This window comes from Convolutriloba macropyga, chromosome 6, assembly GCF_964194025.1.
Source record: "Convolutriloba macropyga chromosome 6, txConMacr16.3, whole genome shotgun sequence".
Taxonomy (NCBI): domain Eukaryota; kingdom Metazoa; phylum Xenacoelomorpha; order Acoela; family Convolutidae; genus Convolutriloba; species Convolutriloba macropyga.
The window spans coordinates 50,752,400-50,777,782 of NC_134473.1; the positions used below are offsets into that span (position 1 = coordinate 50,752,400).

At 33.8% G+C, this 25,383-nt stretch overlaps 1 protein-coding gene across 1 annotated transcript in view; it reads left to right on the top strand.

Annotated features, from left to right (window-relative positions):
* LOC142341338 (uncharacterized) overlaps nucleotides 1-25,383 on the top strand; it is a 165,901-nt gene that overhangs the window by 89,678 nt on the left and 50,840 nt on the right. Inside the window, exons 9-10 of the mRNA XM_075392265.1 lie at nucleotides 5,529-5,602; nucleotides 19,238-19,289. Of these exons, the coding sequence (XP_075248380.1) occupies nucleotides 5,529-5,602; nucleotides 19,238-19,289 (126 nt within the window). The remainder of the gene's footprint in view (nucleotides 1-5,528; nucleotides 5,603-19,237; nucleotides 19,290-25,383) is intronic.

Sequence of the window (25,383 nt, forward strand, 5' to 3'; positions counted from 1 at the left end):
CTTTTAGTGTTTTTCTAGCCATAAGAGCCACGGAACTTCTTCTAGGGTTCAATAATATGTTACTGCATGGTTTATAGATGTAATGGAATGTTTTTCAAGATTTGAATGTCACGAATTTAAGCAGCTTTTTAAGGTATTAGCAGTTTTTTCGTGTTTTGGAATTTTTTCGGCACAACTGGGCCCTGGCACGTCCTCTAAGTTTTGATAAAAAGCAGCCGCAAAATTTCCAGAGATAAGAGAATGGTGATATGCAAAATTTTATGACTCCAAATTTAGTAGATTTGGATAAATAAGTTTTTTTTGAAATTTTCGGAAATTTTTTATCCTTTTCCAAGAGTATTGATCTTTATGAGCCAGTGAAACTATTTCAGGCTTAAAACAAAGATACTGGATAGTCTCTTGAACCAATGAAATGGTTTTTAAGATGTGATTATCTTGAATATTAGCAAGATTTCTCTAGAATTTGCAATTGTCTCGAAAGATTTTCATTTTTTTTGTCCTTCTTTTAGTTTAACGACTAATTGCCAACGAAATTTTTTTAAGTCCTGGAGTTGGTTTACTTGACACAGTTTTCAAGACAAAAAATGGTTTTGAGCTTTTTTACTGTGAAGTTGAAAACTTTTGTTCTCAACTTCGCCCTTTTCAGTTTTTTCCTATGTGATTTATTTAGTAATAAGGCTAGAAAACTAAAAGAAAATAGAAGAATCTGGAACAATTGCAGAGTGAAATCCCTTCATGGAAAATATTCCTATCTCTTTTTCTCCCACTGTTGGTTGGGGTTTCTCACTCTATCTCTCTCTTTTTTATGCCGGACTTCAGCTTCTGTTATGTGGCGTATTGACGTTATCTCTGATCCTCATTAACAATGAGTAATTGTAGAACTGTTCTAATCATAAATGGCTTAAGAGGCAATTTTTAGGAAATCACTGTTTACTGATCTCAAGAGCAATTTGCAGCAAATATATTAATCCTGTTTGTCTATTTTTTTCCTTTTTCTCGCGGGGCCGATTTTTTGTCAGAGCCATTTGACTTTCGTCTTCAGAAACGAGATAAAGAGGTAGCACCCAGTTTACATAAAATTCTCTTTGCGCCGTTCAGCCCACTCTTCTTTCAAGTATGCGCTCCGCGCTCACCTTACGCCCCATTAATTTATCCTGCGCTCACTTTACCGCCCTTCAGTTTATCTAAAGCTAGCTTCACTAAAACATGGCTAGCTAGTGACCAACTCAACCGCTCGCCCGCTCAACTTACGCCACTTTAATTTATCCTACGCTCACATAACGCCACTTGAATTTTTCCTGCGCTAAGTTTACGCCCTTCAGTTTATCTAAAGCTAGCTTCACTAAACCGTGGCTAGCTAGTGACCAACTCAACCGCTCACCGGTCGTTTGAGAGCAATTCGCCCGAGGTTAGTTTATCATTATTTTTATTCTTGTTTTATTATTGTTATTACTATTATTATTATTTTAATTACTATTATTATTATTATTATTATTATTATTATTATTATTATTATTATTATTATTATTATTATTGTTATTATTATTATTATTATTATTATTATTATTATTATTATTCTTATTATTCTTATTATTATTATTAATTGCTCTCAAACGAAGTTTGTAGCAATTATATTAGTCCTGTCGGTCTTTTTTTATGCGATTTTTCGCTTGACCGATTTTTCGGCGGACGCTTTTGACTTCGAATTTTCGTCCTCAAAAACGGGAAAAACAGGTAGCGCCCATTGGGCATTAAGTGCTCTTAGAGCCTTTCATCTCTGTTTCAGCTCAAACTGTTTTGGAGACTTATAATTATGGTGTGAAGAGCGGTTCTAGAGGTTGAAGACACCCCCCCAAAACTGTTGACCCCCCTCACTATTGCCCCCACCCCCCCACTGCGCTGTTGCCCCCCCAACCGACTGTTGCCACCCCCATCAGCACCCCCCCATGGCTACTGACGAACAACCGCTCGTTAAAAACACGCAAATTTAAACAAATTTTCACAATTTTTTTCAAGCTTTTAGAAAATTTTTGTCATTTTTGTAAAAGTTTTGTCAAATTTTTGAGTTTTATTAGCCCTAGATGTCAAGGAACCCACTCTATGATTTGATAAAAGGGTTACTGCACAGTTTTTAGTGGTAATAGAATGGTTTCAACATTTCAACTTCGCGAAATTTTTTGAAAAAACTCGCCAATTTTTTCAAGGTTTTTGAAAATTCTTGTCGGTTTTTTAGGTTTATCCAGCCTCCTCTGGGATTTTATGATAGGTTACTGTATAGCTTCTAGACGTAATGGAATTTTTTTAAAGATTTTAACACCACGAATATTAGCATTTTTTTTTAAAAAAAGCATTTTTTAAATGATTTTAACATTTATTGTCATTATTTAAGATTTTTCAGCCTCATGATTCAGAAAACCTACTTAAGAGTTTGATAATATGCAGTTGCCTTGTTTTTAGTGGTAATGGAATGGTTTTCAACTTTTTAATATCACAATTTTTATCAATTTTTTTTTATAAATTTGCAATTTTTCATGTTTTTTGACAATTTTTGTCATTTTATAGGTTTATCTAGCCTCAAGAGCCAAGGAACCTCCTTAAGAGTTTGAAAGCAAGTTATTTTATAGTTTCTAGGTGCAATGGTGTTGTTTAAAGTTTTTAACATTTAAGGAGTTTTAGCATTTTTTGAAGAATTTTTGGCAATCTTCATGTTTTTTAAATTGTTTGTCATTTTTTAACGTTTTTCCAGCCTCAAGAGCCAAGAAGCCTCCTTCGAGGTTTGATACTAAATTGCTGCTTAATTTCTAGAGCTAATGGAATGGTTATTATTATTTTAGTGACTCGAGTTTTAGAAATTTTCGAAAAATTTTTGAAAAACTATTATCATGTTCCAAGTGTATGCATCTTTATGAGTCAGTGAAACTGTTTAAGGCTTGAAATAGGCATACTAGATGGTCTCTTGAGACAATGGAATGGTGTTCTGAAGAATTAATGTCACAAATTTTAGCAAGATTTTGTTAAAATTTGCAATTGTTTTTAAAATTTTTGAATATTTTTGTCCTTTTCTGAGTTTAACGATCATTACTACTGGCCAACGAAGCTTTTTAAGTCTTGTAGATGGGGCGCATGAGAGAACTCCTCAGACAAAAAACGCTTTCGAATATTTTCTTTACTGCGAAATGTGGAAACTTTTCTGTGGAATTTTGCACTTTCAGTTTTTTCTATAAGATTTAAATACTAACAAGTTTAGAAAACTTGAAGTTGTAGAGTCGAATCTCATCATGAAAAAAATCCCTAGCTTTCTCTCGCTCTCTTTCTATGTTGGCTGGCTTTTCTTTCCTTCTCCTTCTCGCTCACGTTTAATCTCTCTCTCTCTCTCCCCTTAATTCTTTTGTTGATGCCGCCTTTCAGCGGCTATTATGTGGCGTGATGTCATCGTCTATTAACCTAATCTCAGGCCTCTTCAATCAAGCTAAAGCTAACCTCACTAGACATTGGCTAGGTACTGACAAAGCCAACCGCTCGCCGGTCCTTTGAGAGCAATTCGCCCGACGTTAGTCGGTTAGGTTTATTATTATTTTTATTATTATTATTATTACTATTATTATTATTATTATTATTATTATTATTATTATTATTATTATTATTATTATTATTATTATTATTATTATTATTATTATTTTTATTATTATTATTATTATTATTATTATCATTATTATTATTATTATTATTATTATTATTTTTATTATTATTATTATTATTATTAATATTATTATTATTTTTATTATTTTTATTATTATTATTATTATTATTATTACTATTATTACTATACTATTATTATTATTATTTTATTATTATTATTATTATTATTATTATTATCATTATTATTTTTATTACTATTTTCAATAATTTTATTGTTTCTGTTGTTGTTAATTGCTCTTGAACAAAATTTGTAGCAAATACACTAGTCTCGTGGACTTTTTTAATGCAATGTTTTTCTTAACCAACTGTCTGTATGATTCTGTCCACTTTTGCACTCGGAGGGCATTTAAATACAGCTAAATATCAATCTCACACAGTTATCTTGCAGTTATCTTAAACAAGTTTTTTTCGAATCTCGATCTTTAGCAAAAAGGTTTGAATTTTAGAGCAAATACATCCTAGAAGTTAAGCCTCCTAATAATTAAATCCTGAAAATAATTGTAATATTGAGCAGTTGAAAATAAGATCAAACTCTTGATTTATTTTTACAATATAGCTGTTTGTCTCAGAAAATTAAAAATTTTTCAGAATCGAAACTATTTTTCTGTCGTATGTATACAAAATACATGAGAAAGCCGGATTTTGAATTCGTTGGTACGAGTCAGTAAGGTCAAAAATTGTGGTCTCTTAGACCTTTACGGCTTAATGGCCTCCAAGTATGCGATTTATACAAACTGTTTAGGAAACTTAAATTCACAGTGATACGAGCAGTTCCTAGAGTTTGACCCTCTCTTCTCTTCACTCACTCCTACTTCACCCCATGCTGCGCTCATCACAACCTCACCACATAATCCTTCACATAAGCTAATGCTAGCCTAACTAAACTGCAGCTAATGACGAACTAAGCTAACAGCTCGCCAATTGGTAGAGAGCAGTTCGCCCGACGGCAGTCGGTTATGGTTTTGAAGTATTGACGAGTTGTATTTTGAGTTTTTTTGATTGAGAACGTGTTTGATTTACCAAATCAATACATTAGCTTTGGTGTCAGGATAATTTACCCCATTATATTTTACCCGATGCCATTATACAATTGTAAGTGTACCTACCAGTTTACCGAATGCCATTTTACCCAATACCACTTCAATTTAGCTTTTTATTACAACTAACAGAACAACTATTTAGCCTACATCTTTAAATGGCCCGGGGGACTTGATATGAAACATCGCAAACTAACATGGGATTATAAATGGCTATATGATTTAACAGCCCGTGAGTCTTTATATGAAATTATCACATCGGAACATCGGATAATTGAACGAAAAGATCAAAAACCATTGGTTAAGTTTGCATTGGCTAAATGGATTTGAGTAAATGGCATTGTCAATTAAATAGACTAAAATGGAAATTACTTCCTAACAAATGTGATTATAGCAACAACCGACGGAAAAAACATTTCACAAAATATTAATTATTTCACTAATGTTTTAAGAGCACTAAATTGATGGATTTTACTGCAATTAAACTGCCGCACATGTTTTTCTGAAATTTTCTTCCGCAAAAAGTATTTTGCGGTTGAATGTAGATTCCACTTTTCAACTTCGAGTTGAAATTTCCAATTTCGGGAACCGCCTTTTCAACATAATAGTTTGTGAGTCCGTTTCAAACGTACAGTGTATTAGGATAGGAAAAGTGAAATGCGGCCTAAAAAGTGAGTAACGTTACTCACCAATTTGGTGCCGCTAGTAATGACAAAATCGAGCATGTTTGTCGGTGTGTTCGAGCCTTTAATAAGGACACGTGAGATTGTTTTCTTCAAAACTTTTTTTCAGGTCTCCAAGTGCAAAAAGGGCTCTGTTCTTGTCCGCAGATAGCTCCAGCAGTAGAGGAGTTTGTGAGATACCAGGCAAGTATTCCGATCTGAATTCTGCACCAGTGAAACGAAACACGATAGCCTTTATAAGCAACATGTTCGAACATGACAAATCATTTCAAGATCTTGCTTTTGTACTTGATATTAAAGCATCACCATCATCTACAAACTTTCAAGATCTTTGCAAGTGTTTCCAGAAATGAAGCTGTGGAAAGTTTTATAACCGAGAAGTTGGTTAAAGGTAATCCTAAAAATAACCCGATTGAATGCTTCTTAATTGCTCTCGAAGAGAAACAATTATTGTAAACGTGTGTGTCTTTTTGCGGCTCGAAGAGCACTATTGAGATTCAACAGGTCTTTACGACTCGAAGAGGAGTATTGAGATTCTATAGGTTTTTTTCTAGCTGAAATCATGACTTGAAATTCGACTTTTATTCGAATATTGACTTCTGCTTTAGAATGTTGACTTCTGTATTCGACGATGGGATTTCAAAAGTTGCTTAGTTGTAATGTATAGTAAACAAGAACCGCGGGCAATATTCAAAGTTAAAAGGTCATTTCATTTCGAGAATTTTTCATAAGCCCCTCCAAACTAACTAAGCTAACCCCTCCCCTAAATAACCCCACCCCCAACCCCACACATTGCCCCCTACTCCACAACTACCTACGACAGTCCGAATCTTACACAAAAAGTCTAGTGGTCTATTTAACAGCTGGTGGTCGATCTGCCAATCTTATTTCTTTAGTTGTTTCAATTCATGGTAGGCCACAAGCGTCTATCGCGGCTATTTTCCGGCAATCTGCTGGCTATGTTTTTTTAACAGTTGTCATCATCTTTGTAGCCGTTTATTATTCCTGGCCAATTTTCTACGACTCGAAGAGAGAGCAATGATTTTTTCACGCTTGACTTCTTGATTTTTTAGTGATTAATAGCCGCCCTCATCTTCTCAGCCGGCTATTATAGCGTTCCTATTTTTTTTGCTTCCTCAAACTTTTTTTCGCTTTACCATTTTGCCGCTTTTTCGAAATCTTTTTGACTTCTCCAGGCTAGTTTCTCTCTTCTCTCATTCTGCTAAAAGTGAATTTAAACATCAGTTGCTCAGCAAAGCAATTCAAAATGAACAGAGACAGTATAAAAAATTGAAGTCAGAAATAGAAACGGGATAAACCTATAAAGCCCAATTTTAGATGCCCGCTATTTGAACGTCGTTCCTATAAGTCTTGGTTACCTGCTCAAATGCTTACTGATGTTGATAGTAGCCCCTGTAGCCTCTCTCTAAGAAACAGAGGTATGTTCAACTACGAAATGCCATCAAAATAAATCGAACTGAAAAAATGTTTTTGAATAAATTTTTTTTTCAATATCTTCTATTCTTTCAATCCCAATCATCCTTATTGGAATCAACGGCGGCTATTTTCCAGCAATCTGCCGGGTATGTTTTGTTTTGCGCCAATTCAGAAAGTAAGACTCTTGCTTAAATTAGTCCGAGTATGATTTAGGATTTTTTGTATTTCGTAAAATGCAGAGGTTGATGTCCCACAGCTATCAAACGAGATTTTCTCCACAGTCAAAGGCCTATATTTGGGTGCAATTTTTGGATTTTTAAATCTCAAATTAAAGCGTTCACTATTTTTTCTAATTTTCTATAGTTTCCCTCATCTTCTCAGCCGTCTGTTATTGCGTGTTTACGATCAAAGAATTGAATTACTTTCGGGCTCTGTCTTTTTTTGTTAGATATGTTCACATACTTTTTAATGACTCTGATCTTTCAAAACGAGATGAACAAGTAAGGCCCAATGGGCATTAAGTTTCATTTAGAGACCCAAAGCTAGCTTTAGTAGTCCCTCCATTAGTTAGAGAGGTGCAGCGTCTGGGAAGGCTTTTTTTCAAAGTTAAAAGTTTGTCAAGGAGTTTTTATGCACAGAATGATGCAATTTTTGAAGATTTTAAATCAATTTTCAAGTTTTTTCTTCGGTTGGTCTTGAATTCACGTTTCTCAAAGTGGATAAAAATCTTTTGCAAGATTTAATTACTTTTATGACCCTTTTAAGCTATATGTTTTGGTACTGCAAGCAAAAACACGGGGCACAAAAAACTCCTCTAGGTTCTGATAAAATGTTTAACTGCTCTCAAACGAAGTTTGTAGCAATTATATATGTCCTGTTGGTCTTTATGCAATTTTTCGCTTGAAAGATTTTCCATCTGACGCTTTTGACTATTCGTCCTCAATGACGGTATAAACAGGTAACATCGATTGTGCATTAAGTGCTCTTAGAGCCTTTCAGCTCTGTTTCAGCTCAAAATGTTTTGGAGACTTAAACTTATGGTGTGAAGGGCGGTTTATAGAGGTTGAAGACAAACTCAGTGTTGACACCCCACTATTGCCCCCGCTCGCTGAAAACATTCAATTTTTTTATACTAATTTTCACATTTTTACATCACAAATTTTAGCATTTCTTTGACAAAACAAGCACATTTTTTCAATACTTTTGCCATTTATTTTCATTAACCATGTTTTTCCAGACGAAGGGGCCAGAAAACGTCCATAAAGGTTTGATAATAGGTTACTGAAAAATTTTTTTTGGTCAGGACAAACTTAATTTTTTAATATGACAAATTTAGCAATTTTTGATAAAACTTGCAATTTTCTGAAGTTCTTTAAAATATTTTTTGTCATTTTTTAGGTTTATCTAGCCTCACGATCCAAAGAAACTCCTTCAGTTTTTGAAAATAGTTTTTCACAATGTTTCTAGATATAAGGGAATTTACAAATTTTTTCAAAATTTTAGTATCACATAATTATGCATTTTTTACAATCTTTTTCAAGTTTTTGAAATTGTTCGTCATTTGATAGGGTTCTCCAGCCTCAAGAACCAAGGAAATCCTCTAGGGTATAATAATAGATTACATCATTGTTTCTAGATGAAATGTATTGTTCTTTAAGATTTTAATATCACAAAATTAAGCAAGTTTTATAAATGTTTGCATATTTTTCAAGACTTTTTGAAAATTTTTGAATTTTGTTTTATTTTTTCCGGCACCAGTTTTTATAATAGAACCTCCTCTGAGTATCGATAAAAAGTTGGTGAATTTTTCTTAGAGTTAATTAAATGGTCATCAATGGTCATCTTGAGTTTCAACAATTTTTTGAGAAAATTAATTTTTTTTTCAAATTTTCAAAAAATGATTATCATGCTCCAAGTTTATGGATTTTCTGAGCCAGTGAAACCATATAAGTTTTGAAATAGGGATACTGTACTGTATATTGTCTTGAGAGAATGAAATTGTTCTGAAAATTTTAATAAAAAAGAAATTTTGCAAAATTTTGTTAAAATTGCTATTGTTTTCTGAAATTTCGGATTATTTTTGTCTTTTTCTGAGTTTAGCAATGAATACTTGCAGATGGGTTACATGACAGACTTTCAGAGGCTAATTTTGGCGCTGAATATTTTTTTCAATGCGAAATGAGAAAACTTTTCTTTTGATTTCTTCACTTTGCAGAGCCGAATCTCATCATGAAAAACCGTCCTAGTTTTCTCTGTCTCTCTGTCACTTGGAGCTTCTTTCCTTCTTTTTCTCGTTTAAAAATTATCTCGCATACTCTATGTCTCTTTCTCTTTCCTGAAAAATTTTGTTGATGCCGCACTTCAGCTGCTGTTACGTGGAGTGATGTCATCATCTATTATCCTCACCTCAAGACCCTCCAATTAATCTAAAGCTAGCCTCACTAAACCGTGGCTAGCTACTGGGGAAGCCAACAACTCGCCGGTTGTTTAAGAGCAATTCACCTGACGTTAGTCGGTTATAACTACGAAATGCCATCAAAATAAATTGAACTTAAAAAATGTTTTCGAACAAAAATCTTTTTTTTTCAATATCTTCTATTCTTTCAATCCCAATCATCCTTATTGGAATCAACGGCGGCTATTTTCCAGCAATCTGCCGGGTATGTTTTGTTTTGCGCCAATTCAGAAATTAAAACTCTTGCTTAAATTAATCCGAGTGTAATTTAGGATTTTTTGTATTTCGTAAAATGCAGAGGTTGATGTCCCCCAGCTATCAAACGAGATCTTCTCCACAGTCAAAGGCCTATATTTTGGTGAAATTTTTGGAATTTTAAATCTCAAATTGAAGCGTTCACTATCTTTTCTAATTTTCTATAGTTTCCCTCATCTTCTCAGCCGTCTGTTATTGCGTGTTTACGATCAAAGAATTGAATTACTTTCGGGCTCTGTCTTTTTTTGTTAGATATGTTCACACACTTTTTAATGACTCTGATCTTTCAAAACGAGATAAAAAAGTAAGGCTCAGTGGGCATTAAGTTTCAATTGGAGACCCAAAGCTGGTTTTAGTAGTCCCTCCATTGGTTAGAGAGGTGCAGCTTCTGGGAAGGCTTTACTTCAATGTTAAAAGTTTGTCTAGGAGTTTTCATGCACAGAATGATGCAATTTTCCAAAATTTTAAATCAATTTTCAGTTTTTTTGTTCGGTTAGTCTTGAATTTACGTTTTTCAAAGTCGAGAAAGGTCTTTTCCAAGATTTAATTACTTTTATGACCCCTTTAAGCTATATGTTTTGGAAGTGCAAGCAAAAACACGGGGCAAAAAAAACTCCTCTAGGGTCTGATAATATGTTTAACTGCTCTGAAACGAATTTTGTAGCAAGTATTTTAGTCCTGTTGGTCTTGATGCAATTTTACGATTGAAAGATTTTCCGTCTGACGCTTTTGACTTTTCGTCCTCAAAGACGGGATAAACAGGTAACAGCCATTGGGCATTAGGGCTTAAGGGCATAAGGACTTAAGGGCATAAGGGCTTAAAGGCTCTTAGAGCCTTTAAGCTTTGTTTCAGCTCAAACTGTTTTGGAGACTTAAACTTATGGTGTAAAGGGCGGTTCATAGATGTTGGAACACACCTTCAATGTTGACCCCCCCCCACTATTACCCCCATCCCCCACACCATTGTTGCCCACCCCTACACTTTTAACCATCACCCCTCCCTCCCCATTAACCCCCCGGTGCACCCCCCGTGGCTGCTGACGAACAACCGCTCGCTGAAAACATTCAATTTTTTTATACTAATTTTCACATTTTTTCAGCCCTTGGCCTTGGTGTCAAGTAAACTCTTCCAGGTTTTTATAATAGGTTACTGCATAGTTTCTAGTGGTAGTGGAATGCTTTCAACATTTGCCATTTATTTTCATTAATCATGTCTTTGCAGACGAAGGGGCCAGAAAACGTCCTTAGGGGTTTGGTAAAAGGTTACTGCAATATTTTTTTTGGTCAGGACAAATTTAATTTTTAATATGACAATTTTTAAAAGTTATTTAAATATTTTTTGTAATTTTTTAGGTTTATCTAGCCTCAAGATCCAAAGAACCTCCTTTAGGTTTTGAAAATAGTTTTTCACAATGTTTCTATATGTAATGGAATTTATATATTTTTTCAAAATTTTAGTATCACAAAATTTTGCAATTTTTTTACAATTTTTTTCAAGTTTTTTGAAATTGTTCGTCATTTGGAGGGGTTCTCGAGCTTCAAGAACCAATGAACCCCCCATAGGGTAAATTAATAGGTTACAGCGTTTTTTCTAGATGAAATGTATTGTTCTTTAATATTTTAATATCACAAAATTAAGCAATTTTTATAAATGTTTGCATATTTTTCAAGTCTTTTTGATAATTTTTGAATTTTGTTTTATTTTTTCCGGCACCAGTTTTTATAATAAAACCTCCTCTGAGTATTGATAAAAAGTTGGTGAATTTTTCTTAGAGTTAATTAAATGGTCATCAATGGTCATCTTGATTTTCAGCAATTTTTTGATAAAATTGAATTTTTTTTTTCAAATTTTCAAAAAGTGATTATCATGCTCCAAGTTTGTGGATTTTAGGAGCTAGTGAAACCATATAAGTATTGAAATAGGGATACTTGTACTGGATATTGTCTTGAGACAATGAAATTGTTCTGAAAATTTTAATAAAAAAGAAATTTTGCAAAATTTTGTTAAAATTGCTATTGTTTTCTGAAATTTCGGATTAATTTTGTCTTTTTCTGAATTTAGCAATGAATACTTGCAGATGGGTTACATGACAGACTTTCAGAGATTAATTTTGGCGCTGAATAACTTTTTCACTGCGAAATGAGAAAACTTTTCTTTTGAATTCTGCACTTTGCAGAGTCGAATCCCATCATGAAAAACTTTCCTAGTTTTCTCTGTCTCTCTGTTGCTTGGAGTTTCTTTCCTTCTCTTTCTCGTTCAAGTTTTATCTCGCACACTCTATGTCTTTTTCTCTTTCCTGAAATAATTTGTTGATGCCGCACTTCAGCTGCTGTTATGAGGAGTGATGTCATCATCTATTATCATCACCTCAAGACCCTCCAATTAATCTAAAGCTAGCCTCACTAAACCGTGGCTAGCTACTGGCGAAGCCAACCGCTCTCCGGTTGTTTGAGAGCAATTTGCCTGACGTTAATCGGTTATGTTACTTCATAGGTTTTGGTGGCAATGAAATTGTTTTCACCATGATATTATCACATCTTTTAGCAATTTTGTTGTGGATTTTTCAATGTTTTCCAGTTTTAGTTGCCTCAGCGGCTGGTAACGTTCTATAGGGTTTCACAGTATGTCAACGCATAATTGCTAGAGATAATGAAATAGTTTTCAAAGGTTTAAAATCACAAATTTTCGTATTTCTTTGATTTTCACACTTTCCGAAATTTTCCTCTAGTTTCTACTTTATAGATATTTGGGAGCCAATGAAGTTTTTTAATGTTTAAAATTGGATAACTGGACAGTTGGAGACAATGAAACGTTTCTGAAGAAATTCAATATCACAGATTTTAGCAACCATTATTAAAAACTGCTATGTTTTTCAAGTTTTTAAATATTTGTTGTCATTTTATTGATATTTACCAGTCACTGAAAATATTTTGGTGTTGCAGGTGGGTTTTTGAACAGATTTGAGAGACCAAAACTGGCTGTGAGCATTATAATGTTGCAAAATAAAGAAATCTAATTTTCTGTAAATTTTGCAATTTAATTTTATTGAAAGTTTTGAACTTAATTGGCCACAAAACGCCTTTCAAGGCTATGCGTGGGTTAATGGTAATAATTAAATGGCTTTCAGGGTAGACGCTTCAAGAGTTTAAGTAATGATTGTATTGCTAAAACGTCAAGAGCTTTATCAATGGTTCAAGAGTTTAGCAATTAAGTATTTCAGGGCTGGTCCTGCTATGTTTTTTTTTTTTTACTTCTAAGAATAAGTTTCTTTCCTAATGCCGGTGTTATTTTCTCTGGGCTAGTTCGACTCTGGCCCATTCAGAATAAAGTGCCTGCAAGCAGCACTTGCTCAGCAGAGTAATCAGTGCAAAATGATCAGAATCCGTATCAAAGAACGCGACGAGAAATTAATTTGAATCGGATAAATCTATAAAGCCTAATTTTCGACAACTGCTAGTCGTACTTTGTTCTTATAAATCTTATTTTTCATCTCTAACGCGCATTGCTACTGATGCCAAATCTTTTATTTCTTATTACAAGAGCGTTTCTAACTTAAAAATACAATCAAATTAGCGCGCATCAGATACTCGTAGAAACCTTGATTTTTGATTTTCTGTTCTTTCAAACTCAACCTAAGTTATAGAAAAAGCTATTTCCGGCAATCTGCCCTTGAGATTCTGATTTTTTTGTTAAATCATTGTAACTCTTTGCAGTTCAACCGAATGCAGGATTGTCTCAAGCTGTATTTTCCTATATCTGTTTTCAGGCCTAAGAAATGCTAAAACAAACAAAAAAGGATATTGACATTTGCAGTTTAAGTTTTATTTTTTTTTGCTATTTTTCAAGTTTGTCAATATCTACGGTCGCAGAAGTTTTTTCGGAGTTTGTGCGTCAGATCTAATACTCATAGAGTTTGGTGGCATAAAACTGCTTACGGGTTAAGTTTTCAAGAACATAAAAAATTTTTTTGTAATTTTGTTCAATTTTTTTTTACTTTTGGAGAATTCTTGACATTATGGTTCTGTTTTTCGCATATATGCTCAACATGGTTTTTGACAGTCTTCAGATCAATTCATTTTAAGAGATTTTAGCAGGAAAAAATTTGTTTTCAACATATTAGTGTAAAAAATTTTCAAAAATTTATTTTTTTCAATTCAACGGATTTTTCAAACTAGGACACTAAATAAATTTCATTGAATATTGTATATTGTTGTAACTGATAGATTTAGGAACCGAAATTACTTTTGACGATGTTAACTTCTAGATATTCAGCATTATTTTGAAAAGTTTTTTTTCCTTAATTTATCCATATTTTCTGTCTTTTTCAATTTCTGGCTGTTACATAAATCGCCCTGCTACTGCTTGGCTTAGATTTAGTACTTTTTGAAATAACATTTAGGTTATAAATGGTTAGTTTTGAATACGTTATCGTCAAAGAATTTAAAGATATATGATTAAATTTGGGTACTTGTTTTCACTTTAAAAAAATAATCCTTTTCTGCAGTAGGTCAAAAAATTTTAATCTCGAGCTTGTCTTTAGTGTTTTTTAACTACACCATGTTTTCTGTTTTCATCGTACAGTTTCTAGAAAACAGAGCAGATTTTTGCTGTGTTTTTGATATCTCTAATTTGCATTTTTTGGTTTGTGATAAAAAAATTGTGTTAGAAACACTGAGAAACCAGGTAAATTTTTTCAAAATTTCCGTTCAATGGTTTGCTTTTTACTACAGGACGTGCCCACCACTGTTTTAAAGACCTGTTCATTTTTTTCGGCGCTTTTTCTCAATAAGATGTCACAATTAGAATAATGATTTTAATCACGCTGGAGCAACAAAGGGGCAGAAAAGCGAACAGTTCAGTTGCTTGAAGGTTTTCAGTGTGCTTCAAAGTTGGAATGCAAACTTAATTGTTGAACAAATTTTTACCTTTGAGTGCTTTTTTGTATTGAAGAAATTTTACTTCTATTTCATTTCTACATGAATGCTACTAATATTTGTTTCAGAATCAGAATTTACAGCTGTTTCAGAATCGCTGCTGATAATTAAATCTCGAGAAGAGTTTATCTGAATTTGATTCTCACAAGTTTTTTTCTTTTCATTTTGATTTACAAAAATTATCATTGTTAAAATTTGTTTTTTTTGTGAGAGGTTAGATGAGGTCATATCGAATTGGTATTGGAGTTTTCCCGCTGTGTTTTTTGCATCGTCAAATGAAAATTGTTTTGTTTTACCTAATTTCACATTTTGTTCAACATTTTTGCGTTCAAGAAATTTACTTCTCTTGACTAATATCGCTCTTTCTCTTCCAATTTGTTCCAAAAAACAGTAACTGCACATTAAAACAACCTGAAATTAAAGAGAGACAACATTACAAATTAAAATGCAATAACAGAAAGGGTATAAACACTTAGAGCCCCTTTTTGAGTTTTGTCGTAATTAGTGTTTATTAGTAAGTCTAATATTTAATTGTTGATATTACATTTTTATATTGCATTTCTTATATTACATTTCTATGAGCCATTGACTGCGATAGAGACAATGTAATAGCAAGTGTCTAATAAAGACAGACTTCACGTAAGACTCTATTGTAAACGCTTACGTCGGCCAACTGCTTTTACTGTATTTTTTTTTAATTAGAACTTCAAAGGTGCTAGACGGGTGTCACACAATTAAGTACAATGGTAATTTATTATACATATACGAAGATACAAAGCCCATTTTTAATTGCTCTCAAACGAAGTTTGTAGCAATTATATTAGTCCTGTGGTCTTTTTTTTTATGCGATTTTTCGCTTGACCAATTTTTCGTCTGACGCTTTTGACTTTTCGTCCTCAAAAACGGGATAAACAGGTAGCGCCCAGCGGGCATTAAGTGCTCTTAGAGCCTTCCAGCTCTGTTTCAGCTCAAACTGTTTTGGAGACTTATACTTATACTTAGTGTGAAGGGCGGATCTTAGAGGTTGAGACACCTCCCCCCCCCCCTGTTGACCCCCCACCCCACTATTGCCCCCCACCGCGCTGTTGCCCCCCAACCCAGTGTTGCCCCCCATAAGCCCCCCGGTGCAACCCCGCGGCTAGCTACTGACGAAGCCAACCGCTCGCCGGTCGTTTGAGAGCAATTCGCCCGACGTTAGTCGGTTATGTTTTGAAATTTTGCGACTATGAGAGGGAATTAATCATAGTACGATTCGATTTTTCTCGATTTTTTGAACCGAATTAGGGCGATTTAGGAAGATTTTTTGGGACTATGATTCGGTTGAGTTCGATTATGATTCGAATTAGGGTGTATACATCAGACTTTTTGCGACTATGATTCGTTGATGCCAGATCATGAGTTGAGATAGTTCGAACAAAAAGTTTGGTCCAGATCGTGTATTAATCGTCTGGGAGGGGGTACCGCCTAGACAAAAAATTGTCGAATCATATTTCGGCCACCTCAACTCGGGGAGGTTAACTTAGCTCCATTAACATTAGGTAAATGCTTAAGGATGCCTTCATGTAATCCAGGCAATGTATAAAGATATACGGGAAAACACGTTATATCTTCCACAGCTCTCAAACAAAGTTTGAATCAAATATTTTAGTACTGCGACTTTTTTTTACGAAATTTTGCGTTTGACTGATTTTTTGTTTGAGTCTATTGACTTTTCGACGAGTCATTCTCAAAAACGGGATAACCAAGTAACGACAGGGGGCAATAAGTTCTCCTAGAGCCTTACTGCTTGGTAATATATTTCTAAGTGATTCAACGAAGCTATTTAAGGAGACATGAACTCATCGTGTGAAGAGGAGTTCTTTGTGTTTGCCCCATCCCCCCGCTTCACCTTCCACTTCATCCCTCCCCCCGTGTTTCAAACGCCCTGCGCTTCATTCCAACAGTATTCCATCGCGCTCGACCCCTCCTCCCCCCAGTGATTCTTCCCCGGGTTTTAAGTCAGCGGTACTTGCAACTGCTTGATATGTTATTGCTGTAAATCTAAATAGTGCAGTCTATAATGACCTCTAATGACGTCAGTCGGCATTATTTTTGCGTAAACACCATTTGCTCTCTTTCTGGCAGTTTGGCGCATGTTGATTGCATTTTGAGTGCATTTGAGCAACAAAAAGTTACTGAAAGTTTTCTGAGTGGAGGTGTCAACGCAACGCTAAGAACAAAAAAAAATGCGGTACAAAAATCTAGTTCAATGCTATCCACTCTTTTTCTTGAAAAATTTCATTGCATAATTCACAGTTATTTTACGCCACATACATTTTAATCATATACGAAATCTCCGAAAACAGTACCTTTCTAAAAAAAATCTCATAGATCTCTGTCAGTCTCTTTGCCTACAGCTCTCTAATTTGCTCGAAACTGAATTCCACGTGAAACTTGCTAAGCTTCAGCATGACTCCCCTCTAGAAAGTATTTGCATTATGAAATAAATAAGTCAATGATTAAGTTAAACAGTTTCATGACGGACTCAATTTAATACTGGTCACGTAATCTGGCAAACTTGTTTCTAAGTTAAGAGCAACTGAAATTCTATATCTTTTGAGTCGATTGTCGTAATAATTGAGAAACGGAGATAGGATGTTATTCGAATATAGGCTGTCAGTTGCTTTGATTCGAAAATTAACTCTCCTTCAGAAATGTTTCTGATGCGAATTTGAAGTAGGTGCATTTGACACGTTTGCTTTAGTTTGTCTTCGGATAACTAGTGGAATTGTTCTGCTAAAACCGCTAAAATCCGATTAAATAAACAAACTTTTTGAAACACATTGTATAATCGACACATATAGACTCACAACGTAATAAAACCCTATCAACGACTAGCTTCAAAAAAACCGTTATTTCGCTTATTTCGTACCAAACTAAATAACAATCAGGCCGTTTTCTAGACAATTTCTACTAAATTTCTTGATAATTTAGACTCTATGCACCTTACCCATCAATTTTGGGCAACTCCTTGACTAGCCTGACAAAATATTTATTTTTAAACGTTACTTTGCTTCTTTCATACAAAATCAAAGAGAAACTCAATTTTCCTGGGCAAGCTATACTTTAAATTCTCCATGATTTAAGCTCTTTTAACGATGGGGAGCTTGACCATCAATTTTGGTTCCAGTTGGACAACTCCTTGAATAGCTTGAAAAAACATTTTTTAACGTTATTTCGCTTATTTCGTACAAAACCAAAAAATCCAATTCTTTTCTTGGGCAAGCTATAATAAAATTGAACATGCCTGCACTATAGCTAGTAGTTGCATTATGATTTTAATAGTTCAATGATTAAGTTAAACAGTTTCATGTGGGACTCAGTTTAATTCTTTTCACCGTAATCTGGCAATCTTTAATCTAAACTTGTATTTCTTTTATTTTCTGGCAAAACTTAAAGCAAAATTTTCCGTCGACTCTTCTATTTAGTGAAAGAAAACGGAGCTAAGATGTGATTCGATTATAAAGTGTCGAATGCTGTGATTCAAAAATGAACTGTCCTTGAAGAATGTTTATTTGTTTTTGAAATAGTTGTGCTTGACACGTTCGTTTTAGTCTGTGCTCGGATACACCTGCCTTCAGAATGTCAAATCTCTTTAGTTTCAAAAATTGAAAAGTTCTCTTTAGACAATCCACTAAAAAATTTATTCTAAGATATAATGGGAATGCGGCGAATCTTTTTTGCCGCTAATGCAGTACAAAAAAATATTTCAACGCTATCCATCGCTTTTCTTACGAAAGGCCATTGCTAAATTCCCTATTCTCTTACACCACATACTTTTTCATCAGATAAAAAATCACCAATTACAATTTCTTTGCTTAAAATTTGTAAAATTTGCAGTAAAAGCTGTGAAGACTGCTTTTTGAAAATTGAATCTGTTAGCTTAGTGATCACTTAGCTAGGTGGTCATAAAATTTATAGCCCCTCAAGTTTGGTTTGAGGAAGAAGATATTCCTGGTGTAAAGGGAAGTTCCAAGCGCCCGTAGTGGGGGCACAAACGGAAAACATCATTATTTCAATTTCAAATTAAAAAATGCTGTTGCTAATTTGGTGGCCTTTTAAATAGCCACAGTCAGCTCTCAATTGGTATTATTTAGGCGCTCTCCTTTTTTTTTTGAAAAAAATCGTTTTTACCTTTCGATCACTTTTTTGTTAATTGATCATGGTCATTTCACGGTAATTTCAGCTGAATGGCTTTTGAATTCATTTAAACAGAATTTATGGAAAATAGTGAATGCATTCAACGTCAATATGTCAAAAAATCAAAAGAAGCGTGATCAACCGATAAAGCCCGATCATTAGGTCACAGTACATAAAATCATCAGTCTATGAGAGCTTGCTGGCATTAATATTAAGCTTAACAACCTTCAGTTTGGAACCCGAAATAAAAAAAATATTTTTTGACAATTAGGCAAAATGCTGTCGTTTTTCAGCTTTGATTTTTTTTTCTGTTTCAATCCTGAAGGGTGTCAAGAGGGGTCAATGCCGGCTATTTCCGGCAATCTGTAGGTTATCTTAAGTTTTAAAACTTGATAGTTTTTAATATAAAAAATCTACAAATTGCATCTTTGCTACAAATGGTGGGGTGCAAATTGTAGAGGGACAACTATCAAAGAACCCTTAGCTACCCAAAACAAAATAATTGCAGCAAAACCGTTTTCTTGTACAAATTTTGAAGTTGAGGATGTTGATTTTAGCCGACTTTCCACCGCAGCAGATGCAACAGCAACAACGGCAGCCCATGGCAGCGTGAGTAGCAACAAGATTTATAGTATTTTGATTGACTTTTTGTAATTTTTCCAGTTAAAAAGGCTTTTGCTTCGATTTTCAAGGAAAGCTTTCTCGTTTATTGTATAGTATTATCATTTTTTTTGTTTACATATCTATTTCGTCTCTTTCAATTCAGAAGATCCAGGTTGGAGTGTTATCATATAGAAACATTTAACAGCTTTATCCATTATTTGGACGGTTTGTATTTTCATGTTCGCTTTTTTTAAAAAAAAATCATTTCACAATATTTCACAAAAAAGTTTGTAGCAATTGAAATCGTGTTGGTCTCTCTTAAGAAATTTTTTGTACTACCAATTTTTCTAATGTTGTTTTTGGGCTTTCGGTTTTAGTCTTAACCTCTCCTCACTCCACCCCTTACTCCCCGTCTCATAACAGCCCTAATCATGCATGCTCATCATTCTTGACACCCACAATTCAACACACGCTCCACCTCTACGTTTTTACGTCTCCCTTATCAAAAGTTTTTGCTCTCCAAAAATTGTTAAATTAATTTACGAAGAAGTGAATACAGTTAATTGATCAAACGGCATAATTTTGTGATTTTTTTTTCTCATTTTATTGATGCTCGATCTTATTTTCGGCAACTTGTTTTAGTCGATGCATTTCTTCACGATTGTTCAATCTCAAGAGTGCTTTAATTTTCATTATTAATTGCTCTTGAGCAAAGTTCATAGCAATTATTGTAAACGTGTGCGTCTTTTTTATGCAAAATTTTCGCTTGACAATTTTGACTTTTCGAGTGACTTTTACGCCATTTTTGCGTTTCGTTACACCCTTTAGTGATTTTTGGGTTTCGCGTGATCAAAAATTCGTTCTCAATCAGAATATCAAGCAGCTGAACTTAATTGGCGGCAATTTAATACAAAAAGTCAACTGAAAAAAGCGCCAAAACTGGTGTCATTTTTAAAGTTAAATCTTAGTAGTGGTATATATTAACCTCTAATATCGTTATTTGAAGCCCACTATTGAACTTTCTAGTCCCACTCTCACCCCTCCACCCCCACCCGACTGAAGCAGGCTGCAATTCATAAGAGCTCCCGCTAGTCGATCGAGAGCAATTCATCCGACGTTTGGTCGGTTATGTTTTTTAACTTTTGTTCAAAGACTTTTAATTTTTAACAAATGAGGAAACAGATGAAACAGAAGGAATGATGTTCCAAATTAAATTTGGTTAAAAAAATTTGGAAAACTAAAGCCCGAGAAGACTTCAATGATTACTTTCTCTGCAAGACAATTTTTTTCATTAGTTAATGTCGGTAATTAATAGCCGCCGTCAGCCTATTATTTTGGCGCTCTCCTTTTTCTAACAATCCAAGAATTGGATTGTATTGGTGCTCTGTCTTTTTTTGTACAATGTTTACAAACAACTTTTATAAAGTTGATCTTTCAAAACGGGAAAAAACAGGTAAGTTCATGTGGGCTTTAAGTTTCATTAGAAGCACTAAGGTAGATATAGTAGTCTATTAAGTGCTTAGAGTGCTAAAACGGCTAGGAAGACCTAAATTCAAGGTCTAAATGTCATTTTTAGGAGTTTTGAGTCCGAAATGGGGCATTTTTCACTTTTTTGTTAATTTTCAATTTGTTTGACCGAAAAAGCTTGAATTGACGTTTGTCAAAGTTGATTAAGGTCTTTGGCAAGATATAATTACTTGCTATGGCCATTTTATGAGCTTTTTCTTTTGGTAATGTAATCATATTCACAAAAAATGATACTAATTTTTGCAATTTTTAGTCAGAGGTCATAAAACCCACACGACTGCTCAAAAGTCAGTTTCTGAATAATTTCTAATGAGAATGAAGCGTTTCATTTTTTTGATTTTATTAATTTTGGAATTTTTTGAATAAAGAACAATTTTCGGAAATTTTTTCTAAAATTGGTGTCATTTTTTTGAGTTTTTCAAGCCCCATGGGCCGGAACACCTTCATTACAAAGATTTTTTTAGATTTTGCAGATATGTTACTGCACAGACTTCGAAGAAAATAAGTAGGCTAATTTAATGGCCAACAAAGCTAAGGCTTGTGCTTCGAACATTGGGTATATTTATTTGGTTCAAATTTGGCCTTCAGGTTAAACGAGTTTTAGCAATCATTATATTATTCTTATGTTTGTTTCAATTTTGTTTCTCAACTTTGGAGATTGTTTTTCTTTCTGGCTTCATCTTTTTTTATCTTCTCATTGTCCACAAGAATTTGGTGATCAGGTTAATACTTCCATCGCTTTCGGAGAAAGTCATACCAAATTTCGTAAAATAACGTTTTAATAAAGAGAGGATTAAACTGTCTACTATGCTATGTTTGCACACAAAAAAATTCAAATCTTTTTCCATATTTTGGCGTGCTTATAATTTTAAATTGATTCACGAAACCTGATACTAATTTTTGCAATATTTTTTCTAAAAATTTTTGTCAGTTTTTGAATTTTTCCGGCCTCAGAGGCCATAAAAACCCCTCGACGCTTTGAATAAAAGTTGCCGCATAAATTCTAACGAAAATGGATCGTTTCAATTATATGATGTCACAAATTTTGTCAAATTTTGAAAAAAAACTTTCAAATTTTTGAATGTTTTTCCGTTTTTTTCCATTCATGAGTTTTTCTAGCCTCAGGGGTCAGAAAAAAGTCTTTTAGAGTTTAATAATTGGCTGTTACATAGCTTTTATTGGCTACGAAGTTGTTTTCAACATTTTATTATCATGAATTGCAGTAACTCTTTTCAATGAAATTTGCAATTTTTATGTTTATTAACTATTCTCAAACGAAGTTTGTAGCAATTATATTAGTCCAGTCGGTCTTTTTTTTGTGCGGTTTTTCGCTTGACCAATTTTTCGTCCGACGCATTTGACTTTTTGGTCCTCAAAAACGGGATAAACAGGTAGCGCCCAGCGGGCAGTAAGTGCTCGTAGAGCCTCTCAGCTCTGTTTCAGCTCAAACTGTTTTGGAGACTCATATTTATACTTTTGGTGTGAAGGGCGGTTCTTAGAGGTTGAAGACACCCCCACTGTTGACCCCCCTTATTGCCCCCCACCGCGATGTTGCCCCCCAATCAGCCCCGGGTGCAGCCCCCTCCGTCCCGCGGCTTGCCACTGATGAACAACCGCTTGCTAAAAACGCAAATTTATAATATTTTGCAATTTTTTTCGAGCTTTTTGAAAATTTTTGACATTTTTTATATTTTTTATCAGCCCTAGGTGTCAAGTAACCTCCTTTAGGTTTCACAAATAAGTTACTGTGGAATTTCGGGCGGTAATTTAATGGTTTCAACATTTTACCATCACGAATTTTAGCATTTTTTTTTTACAAAACGTGCAATTATTTTCAAATTTTTTGACATTTTTTTCCTTATTCAGGTCTTTCCAGACCGAGGGGCCAGAGAACATCCTATGGGGTTTGATAATAAGTTACTGACAAATTTTTAATGGTAATGGAACAGTTTTTTTTAACTTTTTAATGTAACAAATTTTAGCCATTTTTTCATAAAAACTTGCTTTTTTCATATTTTTTTTTGGAAATTTTTTGTTGTTTTTTAGATTTTTTCAGTCTTAAGAGCCAAGTAACCTCCTCTAGGGTTCGCAAATAGGTTTCTGACTAATCTTTAGAGTAAATGGAATGTCTTGCAATATTTTAACATCACGAATTTTAGCATATTTTTGATATTTTTTGCCATTTTTTTCCCAATTTTTGAACATTGATAGTCATTATTTAGATTTTTTGAGCCTCAAGGGTCCAAAATTCTCCGTAAGGGTTTGACAATAAGTTATTGTAAAATTTTTGTTGGTCATGGATTAATTTTCAAATTTTTAATATCAAGTTTAAGCTATTTTTTTTAAAACTTGCAATTTTTTCGAAGTTTTTCTGAAATTTTGTAATTTTTTAGGTTGCTCTAGCCTCAAGGGCCACGGAAATTGCTCTAGGATTTGATAATATGTTACTGCATAGTCTATAGATGAAATGGAATGTTCTTGGAGATTTTAATATCACGAATTTGAGCAATTTTTAAAAATATTTGCAATTTTTTCATGTTTTTGATTTTTTTCCGGCAAGAGAGGCCCTGGGACCTCCTCCAAGGTTTGATAATAAGATGCTGCATAGCTTTTAGAGCCAATGGGATTGTGATCAACAGTTTTGAGACTTTAGTTTGAGTAATATTTAAAAACTTTAAAACTTTTAGTTTCAAAGTAAAAATTTAAACTTTTCAAATTTTTGGAAACTTTTTCATGTTCCAAGCGTATGGATCTTTATGAGCCAGTGAAACTGTTTCAGGTTTGAAACAGAGATACTGGATAGTCTCATGAAACAATGAAATGGTTATTAAGATATTAATGTCTTGAATTGTTAAAATTTACAATTTTCAAATTTTTTTCAATATTGTCATTTTCTGAGTTTAACGACCATTACTGGCCAACAAAACTTTAAGTTTCGGAGATATGTTATCTGACAGAATTTTTGAGACTAAAGATGGTTTTGACTTTTTAATTGCCGAGTTCAAAACTGTTTTTGAATTTTACCTTTTTTTTCCTATATGATTTATTTATTAACAAGGTTAGAAAACTAGAAGTTGCAGTGTCAAATCCAATCATAGAAGATATTCCTGTCTCCTTTTCTCACTTTCGGTGGGGGTTCCTTTCCTTCTCTTTCTCGTTCACGTTTTATCTCTCTCTTTTTGTTGATTCCGCACTTCAGGTGCTGTTATGTGGCCCAATGTCACCATCTCTGATCCTCATTATCAATGAGTTATAGTTGAAATGTTTTTGTCATAAATGATCTGACAGGCACGTTTAAGAAGCCATTGTTAATTGCTCTCAAAAGCAATTTGTAGTAAATATATTAATCCTGTTTGTCTTTTATGCAATTTTTCGCTGGGTCGATTTTTCGTCTGACTCATTTGACTTTCGTACTCAGAAACGGGATAAAGAGGTAGCGCCCTGACGACACTAAAACGTGGCTAGCTGTTGACGAAGCCAACCGCTCGCCGGTCGTTTGAGAGCAATTCGCCCGAACGTTAGTCGGTTATGTTTGAAAATAACTGTCTTCTGTTCACTTCTCTTGTCACAGTGGTCTGATGACCTCCTCTAGGATTTGCTATTATGTTACTGCATAGTTGCTCTGAGCAATGGACTGATATTCAAATTTTTAATATCATCAATTTTTGCAATTTTATGATAGATATTGAAGTTTTCTGCAATGTTTCTAAAATTTTTGTTATGTTTCCATTTTATCGATTTTTATTATCCACTTTTTAGGTTTGAAATTGGGCTATTGGATAGCCCTTGAGGCAACGAAATGGCTCTGAAGAAACTGATATCAAGCATTTTATTAACATTTCACTAAAATTTTTAAGTCTTTTCATTTCTTAAATAATTTTTGTCATTTTTTATGAATCGTTACGGGCCAATGAAACTTTTTTAGGTGTTGAAGATGGGTTACTGGACAGATTTCGGAGAAAAGGAGGGGTTTTGAACTTTTTAATATGGCAAATTTAAGAAACTTTCAATTTTTATTACAGTTTTTTTCATTTTTATCAATTTTTGCTATTTTTAATGCCACCAATGAAACAAAGCTCTATCAAAGCTTGTGCTTAGAGCAGTGTGTACATTTATTTGGTTCAAATTTGACTTTCAGGGTTATAACCTCAAGAGTTTTAGCAATGACTTTTTTCTGGTTTAGTTTGTTTTATTTTTGTTTCTCAACTTTGGAGATTGTTTTTCTTTTCGGCTACATCTTCTTTTTTCTCATTTTTTCTCATTGTCCAAAAGAAATTGAAATTGACTAGCTCATTACTTTCATCGCTTTCTGAGCATATCCCGAATATTATAATAGAGCTTTTTTTTTATTAAAGAGAGGATTAATTTTGCTCCTGTACTGTATTTGCACCCAAAAACTCAATCCTTTTTCATTTTTTGGCGTGCTTATAGTTTTAAATTGATTTTAAGTGATTTTTGTTTTTTGTTTCTTTAAAGAAAAACTTAGTTCCTTATTTACTAGAGAACTTTTACTAGATGAACTTTGGTCGCACTATTCTTCAAGTAGTTTTTAAAAGCCACCTTTTTAAGAGAA